The 22,418-nt window shown below is 51.0% G+C and overlaps 1 protein-coding gene across 6 annotated transcripts in view; it reads right to left on the bottom strand.

The window, feature by feature from the left end:
• The window catches only part of PTPRH (protein tyrosine phosphatase receptor type H), a 28,817-nt gene that overhangs the window by 2,358 nt on the left and 4,041 nt on the right, over positions 1–22,418 (bottom strand). For 2 of the 6 annotated variants that reach the window (XM_074385911.1, XM_074385910.1), the window contains 15 exons: positions 21,130–21,396; positions 19,550–19,816; positions 17,647–17,913; positions 16,065–16,331; positions 13,438–13,707; positions 11,605–11,904; positions 11,000–11,266; positions 8,331–8,409; positions 8,170–8,217; positions 3,278–3,368; positions 2,102–2,192; positions 1,421–1,497; positions 1,180–1,314; positions 818–940; positions 464–624 (listed from right to left, as the gene is read on the bottom strand). In XM_074385911.1, the coding sequence (XP_074242012.1) occupies positions 464–624; positions 818–940; positions 1,180–1,314; positions 1,421–1,497; positions 2,102–2,192; positions 3,278–3,368; positions 8,170–8,217; positions 8,331–8,409; positions 11,000–11,266; positions 11,605–11,904; positions 13,438–13,707; positions 16,065–16,331; positions 17,647–17,913; positions 19,550–19,816; positions 21,130–21,396 (2,710 nt within the window). The other 4 variants (XM_074385913.1, XM_074385914.1, XM_074385915.1 and 1 more) reach the window with 4 other exon arrangements.

The following is a 22,418-nucleotide window of genomic DNA, read 5'->3' as shown; positions in this document are numbered from 1 at the left end:
TTTGAATCAAAGTCTAGAGGGCAGTAGTGTGACCTCAGCTCACCGCAACCTCCTCCTCCTGGGTTCAAGCGATTCTCCTGCCTCAGCCTCTTGAGTAGCTGAGATTACAGACACTCACCACCATGCCCGGCTGATTTTAGTACGTTTAGTAGAGATGGGGTTTCATCATGTTGGCCAGGCTGGTCTCAAACTCCTGAACTCAACTGATCCACCTACCTCGGCCTCCCAAAGTGCTGGGATTACAGGCGTGAGCCACCATGCCCAGCCTGACTTTTCATTTCTCCTTCCCATTGTTTCATCCTTATCCTCCTCTTATCTGCTTCATGACCCCCTTTATCTTCAGCATCCATCTCCTTCTCTTCCTTTTTACCTCCCTGTGAGGTAAAAAGGGTCCCATCTAGCAACACCGTCTGAGCCCCAAGGGAGCGGTTCTCTCGGGAGAGGGTCCTGGGCTGGTCCCCACCTGCAGTGCACAATGGGTGGGCCTCCGTCCATGGTCTGGTCCAGCCACTGCCGGAGCATCCTCCAGAAAGCCAGCAACGTGTCTGGGGAGGAGGGAACGCCGTGATCCGGCCAGGCTAGGTAGTGGAACTGCCGCACGGAGAGCATCTTCTGCTCCTTCACCTGGAAGGAGGGAGCGCTCACAGGCTCTGGAGATGAACATAGGAAGGACCTGGCTTCTACCACTAAGGGCGGGTTCCCTAGAGCACAGTGCAGCTCCTCAGAGCAGTGGGTTGAAGGTTGGAGTTGGTGGAGGGTCCTGGGTGCCTGGCGTGCCACAGGGGAAGGCTGAGGGCCAGCACGGGGCTGGACGCACCTGGAGGAGCTGCAGTTCCCGGACCGTCCAGTTCTCCGTCACTTCCTCACTCTCCAGGGTCACCTGCAGGTGCCCGTGGGTACAGGGCTGAGAGTCCAGAGGCCAGTAATGCTCGCACTTCACCTAGGGGAGGATGAGGGCTCAGAGAACAGGAGAACTCCTCCTCCCCAGGTCTGTGGGGTCTGCCGTAGCCTCCACATGCGAACCAGCAGACGGGCTCGGGGTGTGGGGGAGAGGTCACGCTGAAGATGCCTGAGGTGACACTGGAGGAACCCGTGAGGTCTGGGTGTGGGGTCTACACTGGATCAGTGTTCAGGGTGGGGTCATGCACCCAGTCAGCAGGCAGGACTCCCATCTCTCACCCGGCCGGCCTCCATGCAGTTGGTCAGCATGACCAGGGTGTGGCTCTGCTGTTCCCACACCAGGCGCCAGAAGTCGCCCACTGTCTGTGGCAGGGGGCCCTGGGTTGCTATGAACTCCTGGGGGCTCCAGAGACCCTGGATGAGGAAGGCAGGTGGGTCATGGGGGCCTTTGGAGGACCCCCACCAGCTCTTATCTCTCCAGGCCTGCTGGGCACCCTTTCAATCCCAACCACGGCCTTACGGGCATGAAGCTGGCATTGATGTAGTCAGAGCCTGGCTCCTCGGGGATGGGCTTCAGGGGCACCCGGGACCAGTCATCTAGGAGAAGAGGCCAGCATTAGCCATGCAGAGAGACCCAGAGAGGCACAGAGACAAGACCAAGACCCACAGATAGAGCTCATGCCAAGGTGCAGGCAGACCCTGGGAGCTATGCAGGGATCGAGAGAGGCAGAGGGACCACAGCTGTGGGGAGCCGGCCAGGAGGACTATCAAAGGGACCCACGGCCAGGAGGGGTGACTCAACGCCTGTAATCCCAGCACTTTGGGAGGCTGAGGTGGGTGGATCATCTGAGGTCAGGAGTTCCAGAACAGCCTGACCCACATGGGGAAACCCCATCTCTACTAAAAATGCAAAAATTAGCCAGGCAGGGTGGCGGGTGCCTGAACTCCCAGCTACTCGGGAGGCTGAGGTGGGAGGATCCCTTGAATCCAAGAGGCGGAGGTTGCAGTGAGCTGAGACAGTGCCACTTCACTCTAGCCTGGGAAGCAGAGCAAGACTCGGTCTCCAAGTTAAAAAAACAAAAAAAAGGAAGATCACGTGGGGGGAGGGTCTTGTCTCTCATAGCAGGTAGGAGAAGGGCACTGGGGTGGGGTGCTGACTAGATGGGGGCTGGGGTAAAAGCAGTGGAAGCCCAAGACTCACAGGGCAGCACATTTCTGTAGCGGTTCTTGGCGTTGTTCTCTGGAGTTGAAGCCACCATCTGAGACTGGCTGGTGCCCACCAGGGACAGTTGCTAGGGGTGCAGGCAGAGGGGTAACTGGTGTCGGATTTTCTCTACTTGCCCTTGAGGGGACCCCCCCCGAGCTCCCCTTGCCTTCTTTGGCATCACCCCTTGTTTATCCCTTGCGCCCTGAGATTCTATGGCTCCTGCAGAAACAGGATATATGTGTGCCGCCCACTCTGTGGGGCATTGAGGGATCCGTGGGGACTTTTTCAGGCAGGCAAGAAAGCAGGTGTCAGGGAGAAAGGACTCACTTGGTGGGAGTGGAGAGGGTTACTTTAGGACTGACCCACCATTATTTTAAGATTTCAAGGGCCAAGCGTGGTGGCTCATGCCTGTAATCCCAGCACTTTGGGAGGCCAAGGCAGGTGAATCACGAGGTCAGGAGTTCGAGACCAGCATGGCCAACACGGTGAAACTCTGTCTCTACTAAAAATACAAAAATTAGCCGGGTGTGGTGATGCGTGCCTGTAATCCCAGCTACTTGGGAGGCTAAGGCAGCAGAACTGCTTGAACCAGGGAGTTGGAGGTTGCAGTGAGCTGAGATCGCACCATTGCACTCCAGCCTGGGCAACAAGAGCAAAACTCCATGTCAAAAAAATTTTAAAAGGCCGGGCGTGGTGGCTCAAGCCTGTAATCCCAGCACTTTGGGAGGCCGAGGCAGGTGGATCACGAGGTCAAGAGATCAAGACCATCCTGGTCAACATGGTGAAACCCCGTCTCTACTAAAAATACAAAAAAATTAGCTGGGCATGGTGGCACGTGCCTGTAATCCCAGCTATTCAGGAGGCTGAGGCAGGAGAATTGCCTGAACCCAGGAGGCGGAGGTTGTGGTGAGCCAAGATCGCGCCATTGCACTCCAGCCTGGTTAACAAGAGCGAAACTCCGTCTCAAAAAAAAAAAAAAAAAAAAAAAAATTAAAAAAGGATTTCAGTGAGTGGAAAGATAAGCATGTCTGGGAATCCCTGACAATTCAACGACATATGTGTTGCTGCCTTTGCTTGATCCCGAAGGCCATGAGGTCTGGTCAGGGGGTGGGAGCGGGGGTATGGGCCAACAGAGGGAGGCTGAGCTCAGCGCCTCTGTCCTGTCCCCACCTGGTACTCCACTGCAAAACCACAGTTGCTGTCCTTCTCATTCTTCTTGACGTGGTCAGCAAAGTCTTCAGCCAGGATGTCCCCTGGGAAGCTGTGGGGTTTGGGGGAGCAGGGAGAAAAGACTGTAACCTCTTTGAATCTTGAACTTTTGAGGGCCAGGCATGGTGACTCACGCCTGTAATCCCAACACTTCGGAAGGCCAAGTTGGGTGGATCACCTGAGGTCAGGAGTTCGAGCCAGCCGGCCAACATGGTGAAACAAACCCCTTCTCTACTAAAATTACAAAAATTAGCTGGGTGTGGTGGTGTCTGCCTGTAGTCCCAGCTACTCAGGAGGCTGAGGCAGGAGAATTGCTTGAAACTGGGAGGTGGAGGTTGAGTGAGCCAAGACTGTGCCACTGAACTCCAGCCTGGGCGACAGAGCAAAACTCCGTTTCAAAGAAGAAAGAAAAAATAAAAAATACACATACATATATATGTGTATATATATGTATATATTTATGTGTGTGTAAATATACATACATATATGTATATACAGAGAGAAAGAGTGCTTTTGGGCTCTCATACTCTGGGCGATGATAAATCTGCTCTCATCACACCAAGACCAGGTGCCAGACAATCGGACGTGGCCCCTGTGCCCCCTGAGCTCATGGAATTATGCAAACTAGCCAGTCATAAACCCAGCTTTCCTCCCTGGCCCAGTCCCTCCCTTGGAAACTCCTGCCTGAAGTTCCTCCCCATACCTCTGCCTCCTGAGTGGCCCTGGTGCTTCCTCCTGTGGCCCCTCATGGTGGGACAGGCTCTTTCTCTCTTGGAAATTCTGAGTAACAAACTCTTTTTAATGTCTGTCTGCTGATCTGCTGACCTTACCATACCTAAATAGTAATAAAACCAGCCAGGTGCAGTGGCTTGCACCTGTAATCCCAGCACTCTGGGAAGCCCAGGTGAGGGGATCACCTGAAGTCAGGAGTTCGGGACCAGCCTGGCCAACATGGTGAAACCCTGTCTCTACTAATAATACAAAAATGACCCGGGTGTGGTGGTGGCATCTGTAATCCCAGCTACTTGGGAGGCTGAGGCACAAGACTCTCTTGAACCAGGAGGTGGAGGTTTCAGTGAGCTGAGATTGCACCACCGCACTCCAGCCTGGGCAACAGGGCGAGACTCCATCTCAAAAAAATAATAATAGGCTGGGCGCGGTGGCTCAAGCCTGTAATCCCAGCACTTTGGGAGGCTGAGGCGGGTGGATCACAAGGTTAAGAGATCGAGACCATCCCGGTCAACATGGTGAAACCCGGTCTCCACTAAAAATACAAAAAATTAGCTGGGCATGGTGGCACATGCCTGTAATCCGAGCTACTCAGGAGGCTGAGGCAGGAGAATTGCCTGAACCCAGGAGGCGGAGGTTGTGGTGAGCCGAGATCATGCCATTGCACTCCAGCCTGGGTAAGAAGAGTGAAACTCCGTCTCAAAATAATAATAATAATAATAATAATAACAATAATTAGCCGGGCATGGTGGTGAGCGCCTGTAATCCCAGATACTTGGGAGGCTAAGGCAAGAGAATTTTGCTTGAACCCGGGAGGCAGAGGTTGCAGTGAGCCAAGATCACGCTCACTACACTCCAGCCTGGGCAAAAGGGTGAGACTCCATCTCAAAATAATAATAATAATAATAATAATAAACCTACTCAGCCCTACACTCAAACTTCTCATGCAGACCAGTTTTCTCTCCTCCTTGTGATTCTATCACCCTGGCCTGAGGCCATACCCACTACTGCAGGGAATACCTTTCTCCAGAATCATCTCGGCCTCCCTGTCTGTAATTGCAAAGGCCTCACCCACCTGAGCTCAGCAGCGTTCAGCACCACAGCTGTGCCTTGCCTGTTCTCCTGGGTCTGCACTGCTCCTGAACACCCAGGCCTGGCTTGGCTCCCACCTACCCGGCTGCTGCTTGTCCATTTCCTGGGCAGGCCCCTCCTCCTCGGTCCATCTTCAAAGGTACATGTCCCCCAGTGTCCCTTTCCAAGCTGCTTTTCTCACTGGACACACACTTCTTACAGGGTTTGGCCCCTTCCTATAGTTTCACTTTCCCTCTCTCTTTCTCTCTCTCTCTCTTTTCCCTCTTTCTTCCTTTTCTTCTTTCTCTTTCTCTCTTTCTTTCCTGCCTTCCTTTCTTCCTTCTTTCTTCTTTTCGAGACAGAGTCTCACTCTGTCACCCAGGCTGCTACCCAGTGGTGTGATCTCGGCTCACTGCAACCTCAGCCTCCCAAGCTCAAGCGATTCTCCTGCCTCAGCTTCCCGAGTAGCTGGGATTATAGGCACTGGCCACCATGCCTGGCTAATTTTTGTATTTTTAGTAGAGATGGGGTTTTGCCATGTTGGTCAGGCTGGTCTCAAACTCCTGACCTCAAGTGACCCGCCCGCCTTGGCCTCCCAAAGTCCTGGGATTACGGGCATGAGCCACTGTGCCCAACCTCCTGTCTGGATTATTACAAATTTCTTCCCTTTGCTTCTTACACGTTAGACTGTGTCACTATTCAAGATCTTCACAAAACTCCCATCGCACAGTAGATCCAAAATCCTAACTTTCATCTACAAACCTGACGCCTCTCTGACCTCACTTCCCACGGCCCTCCCCTTCCTCTGCTCCGTTGGAAATGCAGGATGCCCTCTCAACCCCATGTGTGCTGCTGCCTCAGGCTCTCTGCTCGCCCGCCCTGTCCTCAGAACGCCTTTCCCAGATGCATGCACGGCTCCTCTCCCACTTGCTTAGGTCTGTACTCAGATGACTTCCTCTTAGTCATCCGGTTAGCCAGACTTTCCTTGAATATCTTGCCTAAAATATTCCTGCTGGGTGTGGCGGCTCACGCCTATAATCCTAACACTTTCGGAGGCTGAGGTGGAAGGATTGCTTGAGGCCAGGAGTTCAAGACTAGCCTGGACAACCTAGCGAGACCTCCCCCACGAAAAAAAATTTAAAAATTAGCCAGGCATTGTGGTGCGTGCCTGTGGTCCCAGCTACTGAGGAGGCTGAGGTGGGAGGATCACCTGAGCCCAGGAGGCCCAGGCTGCAGTGAGCTACGACTGCGACACTGCACTCCAGCCTGGGCCACAGAGTAAGGCCCTGTCTCAACAAATTAATAAATAAAATAAAAATTTTTAAATTCTCTGATTTTCCCTCTAATTTCCTCTAATTTTCACATGAGAAGAATATTAAAATATTCCTCTACCCTTCCTATCCCCTCCTCTTGCTTTGTCTACAAGTTTATTATATTATTTTATATACTATTAATACACATATATTTGTTTTTTTCTTTTTTTTCTTTTTTTTTTTTTTGAGACAGTCTCACTCTGTTTCCCAGGCTGGAGTGCAGTGGTATAATCTCGTTTCACTGCAACCTCCGCCTCCCGGGTTTAAGCAATTCTCCTGCCTCAGCCGAGTAGCTGGGACTATAGGCATACACTACCACCCCCGGCTAATTTTTTTTTTTTTTTTTTTTTTTTTTGAGACGGAGTTTCGCTCTTGTTACCCAGGCTGGAGTGCAATGGCGCGATCTCGGCTCACCGCAACCTCCGCCTCCTGGGCTCAGGCAATTCTCCTGCCTCAGCCTCCTGAGTAGCTGGGATTACAGGCACACGCCACCATGCCCAGCTAATTTTTTGTATTTTTAGTAGAGACGGGGTTTCACCATGTTGACCAGGATGGTCTCGGTCTCTTGACCTCGTGATCCACCCGCCTCGGCCTCCCAAAGTGCTGGGATTACAGGCTTGAGCCACTGCGCCCGGCTCATTTTTTGTATTTTAGTAGAGACAGGGTTTCATGGTGTTGACCAGGCTGGTCTTGAACTCCTGACCTCATGATCCATCCTCCTTGGCCTCCCAAAGTGCTTATAATCATCCCAAAGGATTATAGGTGTTAGACACTGTGCACAACCTTTTTCTTTCTTTTTTTTTTTTTTTTTTTTTAGACAGAGTATTGCTCTGTTACCCGGGCTGGAATGCAGTGGCGCAATCTCAGCTCACTGCAACCTCTGCCTCCCGGGTTCAAGTGATTCGTCTGCCTCAGCCTTCCAAATAGCTGGGATTACAGGCATTAGCCACCATGCCTGGTCCTGTCTCCAAGTTTATATATATATATATATATATATATATATATATATATATATATATTTTTTTTTTTTTTTTTTTTTTTTTTTTTTTTGACACGGAGTTTCGCCCTTGTTACCCAGGCTGGAGTGCAATGGCGCGATCTCGGCTCACCGCAACCTCCGCCTCCAGGGCTCAGGCAAATCTCCTGCCTCAGCCTCCTGAGTAGCTGGGATTACAGGCACGTGCCACCATGCCCAGCTAATTTTTTGCGCTTTTAGTAGAGACGGGGTTTCACCATGTTGACCAGGATGGTCTCCATCTCTCGACCTCGTGATCCACCCGCCTCGGCCTCCCAAAGTGCTGGGATTACAGGCTTGAGCCACCGCGCCCGGCGTCCAAGTTTATATTATATTGTTTATGATCTTGCTTACTGATGTCTCCAGTACTAGAATATAAGCCCTGGAGGGCAGGACTCTTGGTTTAATTTACTGCTTGTTCAGCAGCTGGAACGGAGCCTGATACATGCTGGTGCTCAGCTGATATCTGCTGAATGAATGAATGAATGAATCAACGTCCTGGAGCTGACACCAGAACTGAATTTAAAGTCACTGACCCAGGCTGCTTGGGGAGTGAGCTGCAATGGAAGGGCTATGGTCCCTGTGTCAGGGACATCAGTCCCTTCTGAGGTATTTGTGGGTAGATTCATCAATCCACCATCTGACTTAGCCAGCAGCCAACAAACACCCCTTGATTCGACCAGATTCTTTCCGATGCACGCCACCCACCCAAACCTTCTGCTCACCTGAAGACCAGATCACTGAGTTCTGGTTTCTGCTGGTTCTTCTTATTCCTGGGAAAAGGAATTAGGATGAAAGGCTCAGGGAGTGAGGATGCAACCAGGGGTCCTCCTCCTTCTTCTCCGGCCCCAACCCTCCAGGCGGTCAGCCCTGTGCTGAGTCTCACCTCCTCTTCAGGAAGAAAATAAGCAGGCCCACCAGGATGAGAAATAGGAGGATGCCCACAATGGCTCCGGCAATGACCCCTGTGGGGAGGAAGCACTGGGAACCCTCAGAACACAGGTCTTATCTACTCCTCCGTCTCCAACCTTGCCCAGACTTTCCTCTTCCCCAGGAACCTGGTCCAAACACAGCTGACCCTTGAACAACGTGGGTCTGAATTGCATGGGTCCAGTTATGCTTATCCATGGATTTTCCTCCACCCCTGAGATGGCACCACCCCCTCTTCTTTCTCCTCCCCCTCTGCCCACTCAGCTTGAAGACCACAAGGATGAAGACCTTTCTGATGATCCACTTAGTAAATAGTGAATATACTTTCTCTTCCTTACGATTTTCTTTTTCTTTTCTTTTCTTTTTTTTTTTTCTTTTTATTTTTTTGAGATGAAGTCTCACTTTGTTTCCCAGGCTGGGGTGCAGTGGCACAATGTGAGCTGACGGCAACCTCTGCCATCTAGGTTCAGGTGATTCTCCTGCCTCAGCCTCCTGAGTAGCTGGGATTATAGGCACCTGCCACTGCACCTGGCTAATTTTTGTAGTTTTAGTAGAGAGAAGGTTTCACCATCTTGGCCAGGCTGGTCTTGAACTCCTGACCTCGTGATCCACCCGCCTTGGCCTCCCAAAGTGCTAGGATTACAGGCACGAACCACTGCACCTGGCCAAGATTTTCTTAATGACATTTTTTTCTCTAGCTACTTTATTATAAGAATAGGAAATGGCCGGGCATGATGGCTCACACCTGTAATCCCAAAACTTTGGGAGGCTGAGGTGGGTGGATCAGGAGTTTGAGATCAGCTTGGGCAACACAGCAAAACCCCGTCTCTAATAAAAACACAAAAATTGGCTGGGTGAGGTGGCACACACCTGTAATCCCAGCTACTCAGGAGGCTGAGGCATGAGAATCACTTGAACTCGGGAGGTGGAGGTTGCAGTGAGCCAAGATGGCACCACTGCACTTCAGCTTGGGCTACAGAGGAAGACTCCGTCTCAAAAAAAAAAAAAAAAAGGAAAAGAAAACAACAACAACAAACTAGCTGGGCATGGTAGTACATGCCTGCACTCCCAGCTACTCAGGGGACTGAGGCAGGAGGATCGCTCGAGCCTGGGAAGTGGAGGCTGCATTGAGCCGTGATTGTATTGCTGCACTCCAGCCTGGGCAACAGAGTGAAACCCTGTCTCGAGAAAAGAAAACCCAAAACAACAAAAAAAACAGTGACTCTTGCCTTCCTTAGCCTAGACTAGTGCTTCTCAACAAGGGCGATTTTGTTGCCAAGGAGATACGGGGCAATGTCTGGAGAATTTGGACAGCTCAGAGGTGGGAGTGCTGCTGGCATCTAGTGGGTGGAACCAGGGGTGCTCCTCAATACCCTACGATGCACAGGACGTACCTCCCCCACAATAAAGAAGGATCTAGCGCAAAGCGTCTATAGTGCCGAGGCTGGGGAAACACTTTGCTGGCTGTGAGATTGTCCCTGGCACGGACGGCTTCCGTCCTCCCCAGAATTGCAGCTTCATCTCCTCAGAGGTCCTGCTGGCTCAGGAAGGACTTCCAGTAGCAGAGCCTACCGAGGCCTGGTGGCATCTGAGGCCTTGCCTACTCTCAGGCTCTGACGGGCACAGCTCTCCCAAGACCAGTCGTTAGATGTCTGGTCTTAGGGTAGACTCAAGCCGGTGGCCTCTCTATCAGACTTCAAGGCCCCCAAGCTGCGGCCTCGAAGAGTGTGCTTGTCAACAAGGGACAGCAGGGTCTTACAACCTTGTTTCTAAGGGAGAGAACTTTCCAGGCAATGGGGTCTGGCAAAGCCCAGTTTGAACGGCATCCATCGGTCGCCGCATCAACCCCCAGGCTCTCTCCAGATTGAAGGCCCTATTCCCAGGAAGTGACTGATGGGGCAGAGTGAGGCTTATGGCCACGGTCTTGGTACATGGCCAGACCTTTCCTAAGCTTAAGCTCCAAACCTCCTCAAGTACCCCATTGATTAATGCAAAGTGATACAACAACATTAGGAGGGGGAAAAAAAGGGCAGTCAAACGTACAGTTCCCATGTAACTGTTCCACTAGTGGGTACGGACCCAAGAGAAATAAAAACATACATCCACACAAAACCTGTCCAGGAACGTTCCTAGCAGCATTGCCCATAATAGTCAAAAGCAGAAACCACTCAACTGATGTATCAACTGGAGCAGTGAATGGATAAAAATGAATGGATAGGCCAGGTGTGGTGGCTCACGCCTGTAATCCTAACACTTTGGGAGGCCGAGGTGGGTGGATCACCTGAGGTCAGGAGTTCAAGACCAGCCTGGCCAACATGGTGAAACCCCATCTCTACCAAAAATACAAAAATTAGCCAGGTGTGGTGGCGCATGCCTGTACTCCCAGCTACTCAGGAGGCTGAAGTGGGAGAATCGCTTGAACCCAGATGTTGCAGTGAGCTCAGATTGCACCACTGCACTCCAGCCTGGGCAACAAGAGCAAAACTCCATCTCAAAAAATAAAATAAAGATGTCTCAAAGGAAACGAGAAACCAAAGAATCCCATTGATTTCCTCACGAAGCGGGGCCTGCTGGGGTCTACTGAGAATTTTGTCAAAGCTCCCTGGCCCACGCGGCTCCGCTCACCTGCACTCTCGGTGTGGCAGGTCACAGAGGCAGAGGTGGCCCTCATTCCGTCCCAGATGGTCGTGATGGTGGCTGGGTAGGACTGAGCCGGCCCGAGACCCAACACAGACACACCCTTCCCACACGAAGCTCTGTCCTGGGAGCCTCGCTGTCCACCCACCTCCAACTCAAAGGCCTCGTAGCCTCCCTGGGGGCAGGACCAGGTCAAGATGACTCCATAGCCCCCTGAGGTGCTGACGCAGGAAGTGATGGTGACTGTGTCCGGGTCTGGGTGAAGGAAGCAAGAGGTCAGCAGAGCCATCCAAGGTGGCTTTCCACCCCTACCCCCACTACTCAGGCCAGTTCTGAGACAAGGCCATCCCTTCCTCCCCAATCCAAACCACCTCATCTTCCCTCCTTTTCTGTCCTCCCCAAATGGACACAAGCAAGTTCCTTCAAACTACAACTCCCATGAGGCCTTGGGCTCCGCCATTGCTGCAGCTCATCAAGTCATGGCCCATGGCCTGATGGGATTTTTACTTCATTCATGTCTCAGCCCTCAAGGCCCGAGCTAAGCCCAGTTCACCAGGTGAAGGCAGGAAGGGGTGGGGAGGGGGTGGTCTCACTTGTGGACACACGGATGCTTTGCGTGGAACTGGCCATGTCGTTTCTTTCTGCCCACACGGTGAAGTTGTACAGAGTCCCGGGTTCCAGGGCCTCCACCTTGTACCATGTCTCATTGGTCCTGCTGGACTGGTTGGCCCAATTCGCTTGGGGATCTTGCTCCCTCTGGGGATGTCCCTCGCTGGCCCACTGGACCCTGTATACGTACAGCTGAGAGTGGGGGTCTCTGGGGGCCTGCCACCATAGTGTGACTGAGTTGTCAGTCTGATTTTTGTTCTGGAGATCCGTGACCTCACTGGGAGCTGAGAAGTGAGGACAGAGAACTAAAGGGGTAGCCTCAAAAACCCTCTTACCCCAGCCTGCCTGCTGGCCTCTCCCCCACAACAAAGCTGAGATACCCATTATCGATGGCTCCAGTGGCTAAGGAGGCTGAACCACAGGAAAAAACCTAGACACCCAAACACCGTGAGGCCCAGACTCTCACAGCCCTCTCTGTCCCCTGGCTACAGCCCTGGGTCACACCCTGCCATCTTTCTGTTCTTCCCAAATGCACATCAGTCCCACCCACTGAAACTACAACTCCCATGAGGCCATGGACTCTCTGTATTACTGCAGCTTATGCAGTCATGGCCCTATGGGTGATGGGATTTGTAGTCCATCATCTCTCATTTCCTTCGAGATCAGATCTTCTGTATTTTCTTTCCCACAGGAACCCCAGGTAAGTGCCTTCTCGCTCTGGACACACCACGTTTCTAGAGGGAGTTGCCAAATTTCATCTTTTTAGGCCAAATGACCAAAGATTAAAGAGTTTCAGGTTCAGGCCAGGCACAGAGGCTCACTCCCCTAATCCCAGTGCTTTGGGAGGCTGAGGTGGGAGAATCACTTGAGCCCAAGAGTTTGAGACCAGTGTGGGCAACATAATGAGATTCTGTCTCTACAAAAAATAATTTTTTTAATTATCTGGGCATGGTGGCGCATGCCTGTGGTCACAGCTACTCAGGATGCTGAGGTGGGAGGATCACTTGAGCCCAGGAGGTTGAGGCCACAGTAAGCCATGATCACACCACTGTGCTCCATCCTAGGCAACAGGGCAAAACCCTGCCTCAAAAAAAAAAAAAAAAAAAAAAAAAGAGGATGAACCTAGTCTCCCGGGTGATTTTGATTCTTCTCATGAGTGGGACCCACCATGCCCAGGCTGAGAGGCAGTGCCCTCTTGATTCATCTAATTCCCTGGGACCACCTTTAGCTATTGTCCTGCTGGTGACTTTGTCAGCTCCTGAGAAGTGGTGCTAGACAGTCCGGAGCCCTCCCTGACCCCAAAGAGCCCATTTCCCAAAGGGAGAAAAGAAGGTCCCACAGCTTGGAAAGTTCTGGCTGCTGAGAAATGACACCCCCAGGCCAAGCGCAGTGGCTCATGCCTCTCATCCCAGCACTTTGGGAGGCTGAGGTGGGAGGATCACCTGAGGTCAGGAGTTCGAGACCAGCCTGGCCAACATGGTAAAACCCCGTCTCTACTAATAATACAAAAATTAGCTGGGTGTGGTGGCATGCACCTGTCCTCCCAGCTACATGGGAGGCTGAGGCAGGATAATCACTTGAACCTGGGAAGCAGAGGTTGCAGTAAGCTGAGATCACTGCGCTCTAGCCTGGCAATAGAGAGAGACTCCATCTAAAAACAAACAAAGAAACGACACCCCCTAGGAACAGGACCCACAGGTTTAAGCTCTGGAAGGGCCCCAGAGTGCTATTCATCTCCCAAGAAGCTTGCAAAGTCCCTTCCTCTTTTTCCTTCCACTGTCCTAACCGAGCCGGGGTCAGAGCTGACAGTGTCTCACCGGTGGCTGCACTGAGGGTGCTTTTATAGCCGCTGATCTCATTCCTCTCGGCCCAGACGGTGAGGTTGTACAGGCTGCCGGCTTCCAGTTCCTTTAGGGTGATTTCAGTACCTGAGGTGCTTTGGGTCCTGGGGTCAGTAATGCCTTCCCCGACGCATGAGACCCAGTAGGTGTAGGAAGACTGGCCTGGGCCCTGGGGAGCTGTCCAGCGCAAGGCAATGGAGCTGTTGGTCCAGTCCTGCATGCTGAGGCTTCTCACTGCATTGGGGACTGGGAGAGGGAGCAGAGAGTCAGGATTTACACGTATCCTAGTCCTCAAGGGTCCGAAACACAGTGATATCCCCTTGCCCTTGTGCAGCCCAGCTCATTAAGAAACATTTCCTGGAGGGGCACAGTGGCTCATGCCTGTAATCCCAGCATTTTGGGAGGCCAAGGTAGGTGGATCACCTGAGGTCAGGAATTTGAGACCAGCCTGACCAACATGGAGAAATCCTGTCTCTACTAAAAATACAATATTAGCCGACCATAGCGGCACATGCCTGTAATCTCATCTACTCGGGACGCTGAGGCAGGAGAATTGCTTGAACTCTGGAGGTGGAGGTTGCAGTGAGCCAAAATTGCCCCACTGCACTCCAACCTGAGCAAAAAGAGCAAAACTCTGTCAAAGAAAGAGAGAGAAGGAAAGGAAGGAAGGAAAGAAGGAAAGAAAAAGAAAGGAAGAAAGAGAGAGAGAAAGAGAGAAAGAAACAGAGAGACGGGGAAGGGGAGGAAGGAAGGAAAGAAACACTTGTGGGCAGGGCACAGTGGCTCCGGCCTGTAATCCCAGCACTTTGAGAAGCTAAACCAGGAGGATTGCCTGAGCCCACGAATTTGAGACCAGCCTGAGCAACACAGTGAGACCCTATCTTTAGTAAAAATTAAAACAAATTAGCTGGGCATAGTGCCACACACCTGGAGTCTCAGCTGCTAGGGAGGCTGAGGTGGGAGGATTGCTCGAGCTTGGGAGATTGAGGCTGAAGTGAGCTATGATTGTGTCTCTGCATTCCAGCCTGGGAGACAGAGCAGGACCCTGTCTCAAAAGAAAGAGAGAGACAGAGAGAGAGAGGCCAGGTGCAGTGGCTCACGCCTGTAACCCCAGCACTTTGGGAGGCCAAAGTGTGTTCATCACTTGAGGCCAGGAGTTCAAGACCAGCCTGGCCAACATGGCAAAACCCTGTCTCTACTAAAAATACAAAACTTAGCTTGGTGTGGTGCTGTGTGCCTGTAGTCCCACCTACTCGGGAGGCAGAGGCAGGAGAATCACTTGCACCTGGGAGGCAGAGAATGTAATAAGCTTAGATTGTGCCACTGCAGTCCAGTCTGGGTGACAGAGGAAAACTCTGTTGAAAGAAGAAAGGAAGGGAGGAAGGAAGGAAGGAAGGAAGAGAGGGAGGGAGGGAGAAAGAGAGGAAGAGAGAGAAAAAAAAAGAAAGAGGGAGAGAGGCAGGAGGAAGGGGAGAGGACGAAAGAAAAAAAAAACAGGAAGGAAGAAAGAGGAAAGAGAAAGAAAGAAAAAGAAAGAAGAAAGATGGAAGGAAGGAAAGAAAAACAAAGAAAAGAAAAGAAAGGAAAAGAAAAAAGGAAGACAGGAAGAAAGGACAAACGACTTCCCAGCAATGAGACCTAGAACGTCCCGCGTCCCCGCGGCCCCACGCTCAGCGGTATGAGGCCTCTGGACGGGCTCTCGTCTAATTCAGGGCAGAGTGAGCCCCAGCTGTGATGACATCTGTCCCGTGGACTTGGAGAAAGGGATGTCAGGCTCAGGGAGGCTGAAGAGCCCTCCGACGACAGAGTTATCACAGTGGATACGTATATCAAAACATCAAGCTGTAGCTGGGCGCGGTGGCTCATGCCTGTAATCCCAGCACTTTGGGAGGCTGAGGTGGGTGGATCACGAGGTCAAGAGATCAAGACCATCGTGGTCAACATGGTGAAACCTCAACTCTCCTAAAAATACAAAAACGTAGCTGGGCATGGTGGCGCATGCCTGTCATCCCACCACTTTGGGAGGCCAAGGCAGGTGGATCACCTGAGGTCAGAAGTTCGAAACCAGCCTGGCCAACATGGCAAAACCCCGTCTCTACTAAAAATACAAACAATAGTCAGGCCTAGTGGCAGGCGCCTATAGTCCCAGCTAGTTGGGAGGCTGAGGCAGGAGAATCACTTGAGGTTACAGTGAGCCAAGATCATGCCACTGCAGTCCAGCCTGGGCGACAGAGTGAGACTCTGTCTCAATTTTTTAAAAAAATTGTATCTGGGCAGGGCGCAATGGCTCACGCCTGTAATCCTAGCACTCTGGGAGGCCTAGGTGGGTGGATCACCTGAGGTCAGGAGTTCAAGACCATCCTGGTCAACATGGTGAAACCCCGTCTCTACTAAAAATACAAAACATTAGCTGGGCATGGTGGCTCGTGCCTGTAATCCCAGCTACTCAGGAGGCTGAGGCAGGAGAATTTCCTGAACCCAGGAGGTGGAGGTTGCGGTGAGCCGAGATCGCGCCATTGCACTCCAGCCTGGGTAACAAGAGCAAAACTCTGTCTCAAAAAAAAAAAAAGAGAAATAAACATGAAGCAGTGGCCGCCTCTTACCCGTAGCATTAGTGACAGTCTCCTCAGAGCTATTTACTCCATATTTCTCTACCCACACAGAAAACGTATACAAGGACCCGGGTTCAAGTCCATCCACGGTGACATTGGTGTCTGTTGTGTTTCGATTCTCCGTTCTGCCACCGTCTCCGGTGCACTCGACCCAGTAGGTGGAGTTCTGTGGGTGTGGGCCCTCAGGGACCTCCCATCTCAGGGTGATGGAGCTGGTGGTCTGGGCCTCCACGGTCAGGTTTCTCACTGGATTGGGGGCTGAAAAGCAATATGGGAGGGAAAATCAGTTGCAGGTTCTGGCTCTGGAATTTTCCAGCCCTTCCTTAACTACTGAATCCAGCAAGTGGAGGCACAGCATTATCCAGTGTGGCAGCCACGAGTTATACGTGACTGTGGAGCACTCATGATGTGGCTTTTACGAAATGAGGTGAGCCATTCACGTAAGACACACACCGGGGTTTGAAGCTTTCATACGAAATGAAGAATGTCAACTATCTCATTGATCCTTTTTTTTTTTTTTTTTTGAGACGGAGTGTCGCTCTTGTTACCCCGGCTGGAGTGCAATGGCGCGATCTCGGCTCACCGTAACCTCTGCCTCCTGGGTTCAGGCAATTCTCCTGCCTCAGCCTCCTGAGTAGCTGGGATTACAGGCACGTGCCACCATGCCCAGCTAATTTTTTGTATTTTTAGTAGAGATGGGGTTTCATCATGTTGACCAGGATGGTCTCGATGTCTTGACCTTGTGATCCACCCACCTCGGCCTCCCAAAGTGCTGGGATTGCAGGCATGAGCCACCGTGCCCGGCCTCATTGATCCTTTTTATATTTATTTACATTTATTTTCATATATTTATTTATACTTATATTTATTTTTGTGGGTACATAGTGTATATATTTAATGATCCTTTTTATATTGATTACACGTTAAAATGATAATATTTTGTATCTGCTGGGCACAGTGGCTCATGCCTGTCATCCCACCACTTTGGGAGGCCAAGGCAGGTGGATCACCTGAGGTCAGAAGTTCGAAACCAGCCTGGCCAACATGGCGAAACCCCGTCTCTACTAAAAATACAAACAATAGTCAGGCCTAGTGGCAGGCGCCTATAGTCCCAGCTAGTTGGGAGGCTGAGGCAGGAGAATCACTTGAGGTTACAGTGAGCCAAGATCATGCCACTGCAGTCCAGCCCGGGCGACAGAGTGAGACTCTGTCTCAATTTTTTTAAAAATTGTATCTGGGCAGGGCGCGATGGCTCACGCCTGTAATCCTAGCAACTTTGGGAGGCCTAGGTGGGTGGATCACCTGAGGTCAGGAGTTCAAGACCATCCTGGTCAACATGGTGAAACCTCGTCTCTACTAAAAATACAAAAAATTAGCTGGGCATGGTGGCGCATGCCTGTAGTCCCAGCTACTCAGGAGGCTGAGGCAGGAGAATTGCCTGAACCCAGGAGGTGGAGGTTGCGGTGAGCCGAGATCACGCCATTGCACTCCAGCCTGGGTAACAAGAGCGACACTCCGTCTCAAAAAAAAAAAAAAAAAGAGAAATAAACATGAAACAGTGGTCGCCTCTTACCCGTGGCAGTAGTGACAGTCTCCTCAGAGCTATTTACTCCATTTTTCTCTACCCACACAGAAAACGTATACAAGGACCCGGGTTCAAGTCCATCCACGGTGACATTGGTGTCTGTTGTGTTTCGATTCTCCGTTCTGCCACCGTCTCCGGTGCACTCGACCCAGTAGGTGGAGTTCTGTGGGTGTGGGCCCTCAGGGACCTCCCATCTCAGGGTGATGGAGCTGGTGGTCTGGGCCTCCACGGTCAGGCTTCCCACGGGGTTGGGGGCTGAAAAGCAGTATGGGAGGGAAAATCAGTTGCAGTTTCTGGCTCTGGAACTTTCCAGCCCTTCCTTAACTACTGAATCCAGCAAGTGGAGGCACAGCATTATCCAGTGTGGCAGCCACGAGTTATACGTGACTGCGGAGCACTCATGATGTGGCTTTTACGAAATGAGGTGAGCCATTCACGTAAGACACACACCGGGGTTTGAAGCTTTCATACGAAATGAAGAATGTCAACTATCTCATTGATCCTTTTTTTTTTTTTTTTTTTTTGAGACGGAGTGTCGCTCTTGTTACCCAGGCTGGAGTGCGATGGCGCGATCTTGGCTCACCGTAACCTCCGCCTCCTGGGTTCAGGCAATTCTCCTGCCTCAGCCTCCTGAGTAGCTGGGATTACAGGCACGTGCCACCATGCCCAGCTAATTTTTTGTATTTTTAGTAGAGACGGGGTTTCACCGTGTTGACCAGGATGGTCTCGATCTCTTGACCTTGTGATCCACCCACCTTGGCCTCCCAAAGTGCTGGGATTGCAAGCATGAGCCACCGCGCCCGGCCTCATTGATCCTTTTTATATTTATTTACATTTATTTTTATATATTTATTTATACTTCTATTTATTTATCTGGGTACATAGTGTATATATTTAATGATCCTTTTTTTTTTTTTTTTTTTTTTTTTGAGACGGAGTTTTGCTCTTGTTACCCAGGCTGGAGTGCAATGGCGCGATCTCGACTCACCGCAACCTCCGCCTCCTAAGCTCAGGCAATTCTCCTGCCTCAGCCTCCTAAGTAGCTGGGATTACAGGCACGCGCCACCACGCCCAGCTAGTTTTTTTGTATTTTTAGTAGAGACGGGGTTTCACCCTGTTGACCAGGATGGTCTCGATCTTTCGACCTCGTGATCCACCCGCCTCGGCCTCCCAAAGTGCTGGGATTACAGGCTTGAGCCACCGCGCCCGGCCTAATGATCCTTTTTATATTGATTACATGTAAAAAATGATAATATTTTGTATCTGCTGGGCACAGTGGCTCATGCCTATAATCCCAGCACTTTGGGAGGCCAAGGCAGGTGGATCACCTGAGGTCAGAAGTTTGAGACCAGCCTGGCCAACATGGCAAAATCCCATCTCTACTAAAAATACAAACAATAGTCAGGCCTAATGGCAGGTGCCTATAGTCCCAGCTACTTGGGAGGCTGAGGTAGGAGAATCACTTGAGGTTACAGTGAGCCAAGATCATGCCACTGCAGTCCAGCCTGGGCGACAGAGTGAGACTTTGTCTCAATTTTTTAAAAAAATTGTATCTGGGCCGGGCGCGATGGCTCACGCCTGTAATCCTAGCACTTTGGGAGGCCTAGGTGGGTGGATCACCCGAGGTCAGGAGTTCAGGACCATCCTGGTCAACATGGTGAAACCCCATCTCTACTAAAAATACAAAAAATTAGCTGGGCATGGTGGCGCATGCTGTAGTCCCAGCTACTCAGGAGGCTGAGGCAGGAGAATTGCCTGAACCCAGGAGGTGGAGGTTGCGGTGAGCCGAGATCACGCCATTGCACTCCAGCCTGGGTAACAAGAGCGACACTCCGTCTCAAAAAAAAAAAAAAAAAAGAGAAATAAACATGAAACAGTGGTCGCCTCTTACCCGTAGCAGTAGTGACAGTCTCCTCAGAGCTATTTACTCCATTTTTCTCTACCCACACAGAAAACGTATACAAGGACCCGGGTTCAAGTCCATCCACGGTGACATTGGTGTCTGTTGTGTTTCGATTCTCCGTTCTGCCACCGTCTCCGGTGCACTCGACCCAGTAGGTGGAGTTCTGTGGGTGTGGGCCCTCAGGGACCTCCCATCTCAGGGTGATGGAGCTGGTGGTCTGGGCCTCCACGGTCAGGTTTCTCACTGGGTTGGGGGCTGAAAAGCAATATGGGAGGCAAAATCAGTTGCAGTTTCTGGCTCTGGAACTTTCCAGCCCTTCCTTAACTACTGAATCCAGCAAGTGGAGGCACAGCATTATCCAGTGTGGCAGCCACGAGTTATACGTGACTGCGGAGCACTCATGATGTGGCTTTTACGAAATGAGGTGCGCCATTCACGTAAGACACACACCGGGGTTTGAAGCTTTCATACGAAATGAAGAATGTCAACTATCTCATTGATCCTTTTTTTTTTTTTTTTTTGAGACGGAGTGTCGCTCTTGTTACCCAGGCTGGAGTGCGATGGCGCGATCTCGGCTCACCGCAACCTCCGCCTCCTGGGTTCAGGCAATTCTCCTGCCTCAGCCTCCTGAGTAGCTGGGATTACAGGCACGTGCCACCATGCCCAGCTAATTTTTTGTATTTTTAGTAGAGATGGGGTTTCATCATGTTGACCAGGATGGTCTCGATGTCTTGACCTTGTGATCCACCCGCCTCAGCCTCCCAAAGTGCTGGGATTACAGGCATGAGCCACTGCGCCCGGCCTCATTGATCCTTTTTATATTTATTTACATTTATTTTTATATATTTATTTATACTTATATTTATTTTTGTGGGTACATAGTGTATATATTTAATGATCCTTTTTATATTGATTACATGTTAAAATGATAATATTTTATATCTGCTGGGCACAGTGGCTCATGCCTGTAATCTCAGCACTTTGGGAGGCCAAGGCAGGTGGATCACCTGAGGTCAGAAGTTCGAAACCAGCCTGGCCAACATGGCAAAACCCTGTCTCTACTAAAAATACAAACAATAGTCAGGCCTAGTGGCAGGCGCCTATAGTCCCAGCTACTTGGGAGGCTGAGGCAGGAGAATCACTTGAGGTTACAGTGAGCCAAGATCATGCCACTGCAGTCCAGCCCGGGCGACAGAGTGAGACTCTGTCTCAATTTTTTAAAAAAATTGTATCTGGGCCGGGTGCGATGGCTCACGCCTGTAATCCTAGCACTTTGGGAGGCCTAGGTGGGTGGATCACCTGAGGTCAGGAGTTCAAGACCATCCTGGTCAACATGGTGAAACCCCGTCTCTACTAAAAATACAAAACATAAGCTGGGCATGGTGGCGCGTGCCTGTAATCCCAGCTACTCAGGAGGCTGAGGCAGGAGAATTGCCTGAGCCCAGGAGGTGGAGGTTGCGGTGAGCCGAGATCGCGCCATTGCACTCCAGCCTGGGTAACAAGAGCGAAACTCCGTCTCAAAAAAAAAAAAAAAGAGAAATAAACATGAAGCAGTGGCCGCCTCTTACCCGTAGCATTAGTGACAGTCTCCTCAGAGCTATTTACTCCATATTTCTCTACCCACACAGAAAACGTATACAAGGACCCGGGTTCAAGTCCATCCACAGTGACATTGGTGTCTGTTGTGTTTCGATTCTCCGTTCTGCCACCGTCTCCGGTGCACTCGACCCAGTAGGTGGAGTTCTGTGGGTGTGGGCCCTCAGGGACCTCCCATCTCAGGGTGATGGAGCTGGTGGTCTGGGCCTCCACGGTCAGGTTTCTCACTGGATTGGGGGCTGAAAAGCAATATGGGAGGGAAAATCAGTTGCAGGTTCTGGCTCTGGAATTTTCCAGCCCTTCCTTAACTACTGAATCCAGCAAGTGGAGGCACAGCATTATCCAGTGTGGCAGCCACGAGTTATACGTGACTGCGGAGCACTCATGATGTGGCTTTTACGAAATGAGGTGAGCCATTCACGTAAGACACACACCGGGGTTTGAAGCTTTCATACGAAATGAAGAATGTCAACTATCTCATTGATCCTTTTTTTTTTTTTTTGAGACGGAGTGTCGCTCTTGTTACCCCGGCTGGAGTGCAATGGCGCGATCTTGGCTCACCGCAACCTCCGCCTCCTGGGTTCAGGCAATTCTCCTGCCTCAGCCTCCTGAGTAGCTGGGATTACAGGCACGTGCCACCATGCCCAGCTAGTTTTTTGTATTTTTAGTAGAGATGGGGTTTCATCATGTTGACCAGGATGGTCTCGATGTCTTGACCTCGTGATCCACCCGCCTCGGCCTCCCAAATTGCTGGGATTACTGGCATGAGCCACCGCGCCCGGCCTCATTGATCCTTTTTATATTTATTTACATTTATTTTTATATATTTATTTATACTTATATTTATTTTTGTGGGTACATAGTGTATATATTTAATGATCCTTTTTATATTGATTACATGTTAAAATGATAATATTTTGTATCTGCTGGGCACAGTGGCTCATGCCTGTCATCCCACCACTTTGGGAGGCCAAGGCAGGTGGATCACCTGAGGTCAGAAGTTCGAGACCAGCCTGGCCAACATGGCGAAACCCCGTCTCTACTAAAAATACAAACAATAGTCAGGCCTAGTGGCAGGTGCCTATAATCCCAGCTACTTGGGAGGCTGAGGCAGGAGAGTCACTTGAGGTTACAGTGAGCCAAGATCATGCCACTGCAGTCCAGCCCGGGCGACAGAGTGAGACTCTGTCTCAATTTTTTAAAAAAATTGTATCTGGGCCGGGTGCGATGGCTCACGCCTGTAATCCTAGCACTTTGGGAG

Source organism: Saimiri boliviensis, chromosome 14 (assembly GCF_048565385.1).
Source record: "Saimiri boliviensis isolate mSaiBol1 chromosome 14, mSaiBol1.pri, whole genome shotgun sequence".
Taxonomy (NCBI): domain Eukaryota; kingdom Metazoa; phylum Chordata; class Mammalia; order Primates; family Cebidae; genus Saimiri; species Saimiri boliviensis.
This window is presented reverse-complemented; position numbering and strand designations above follow the sequence as displayed.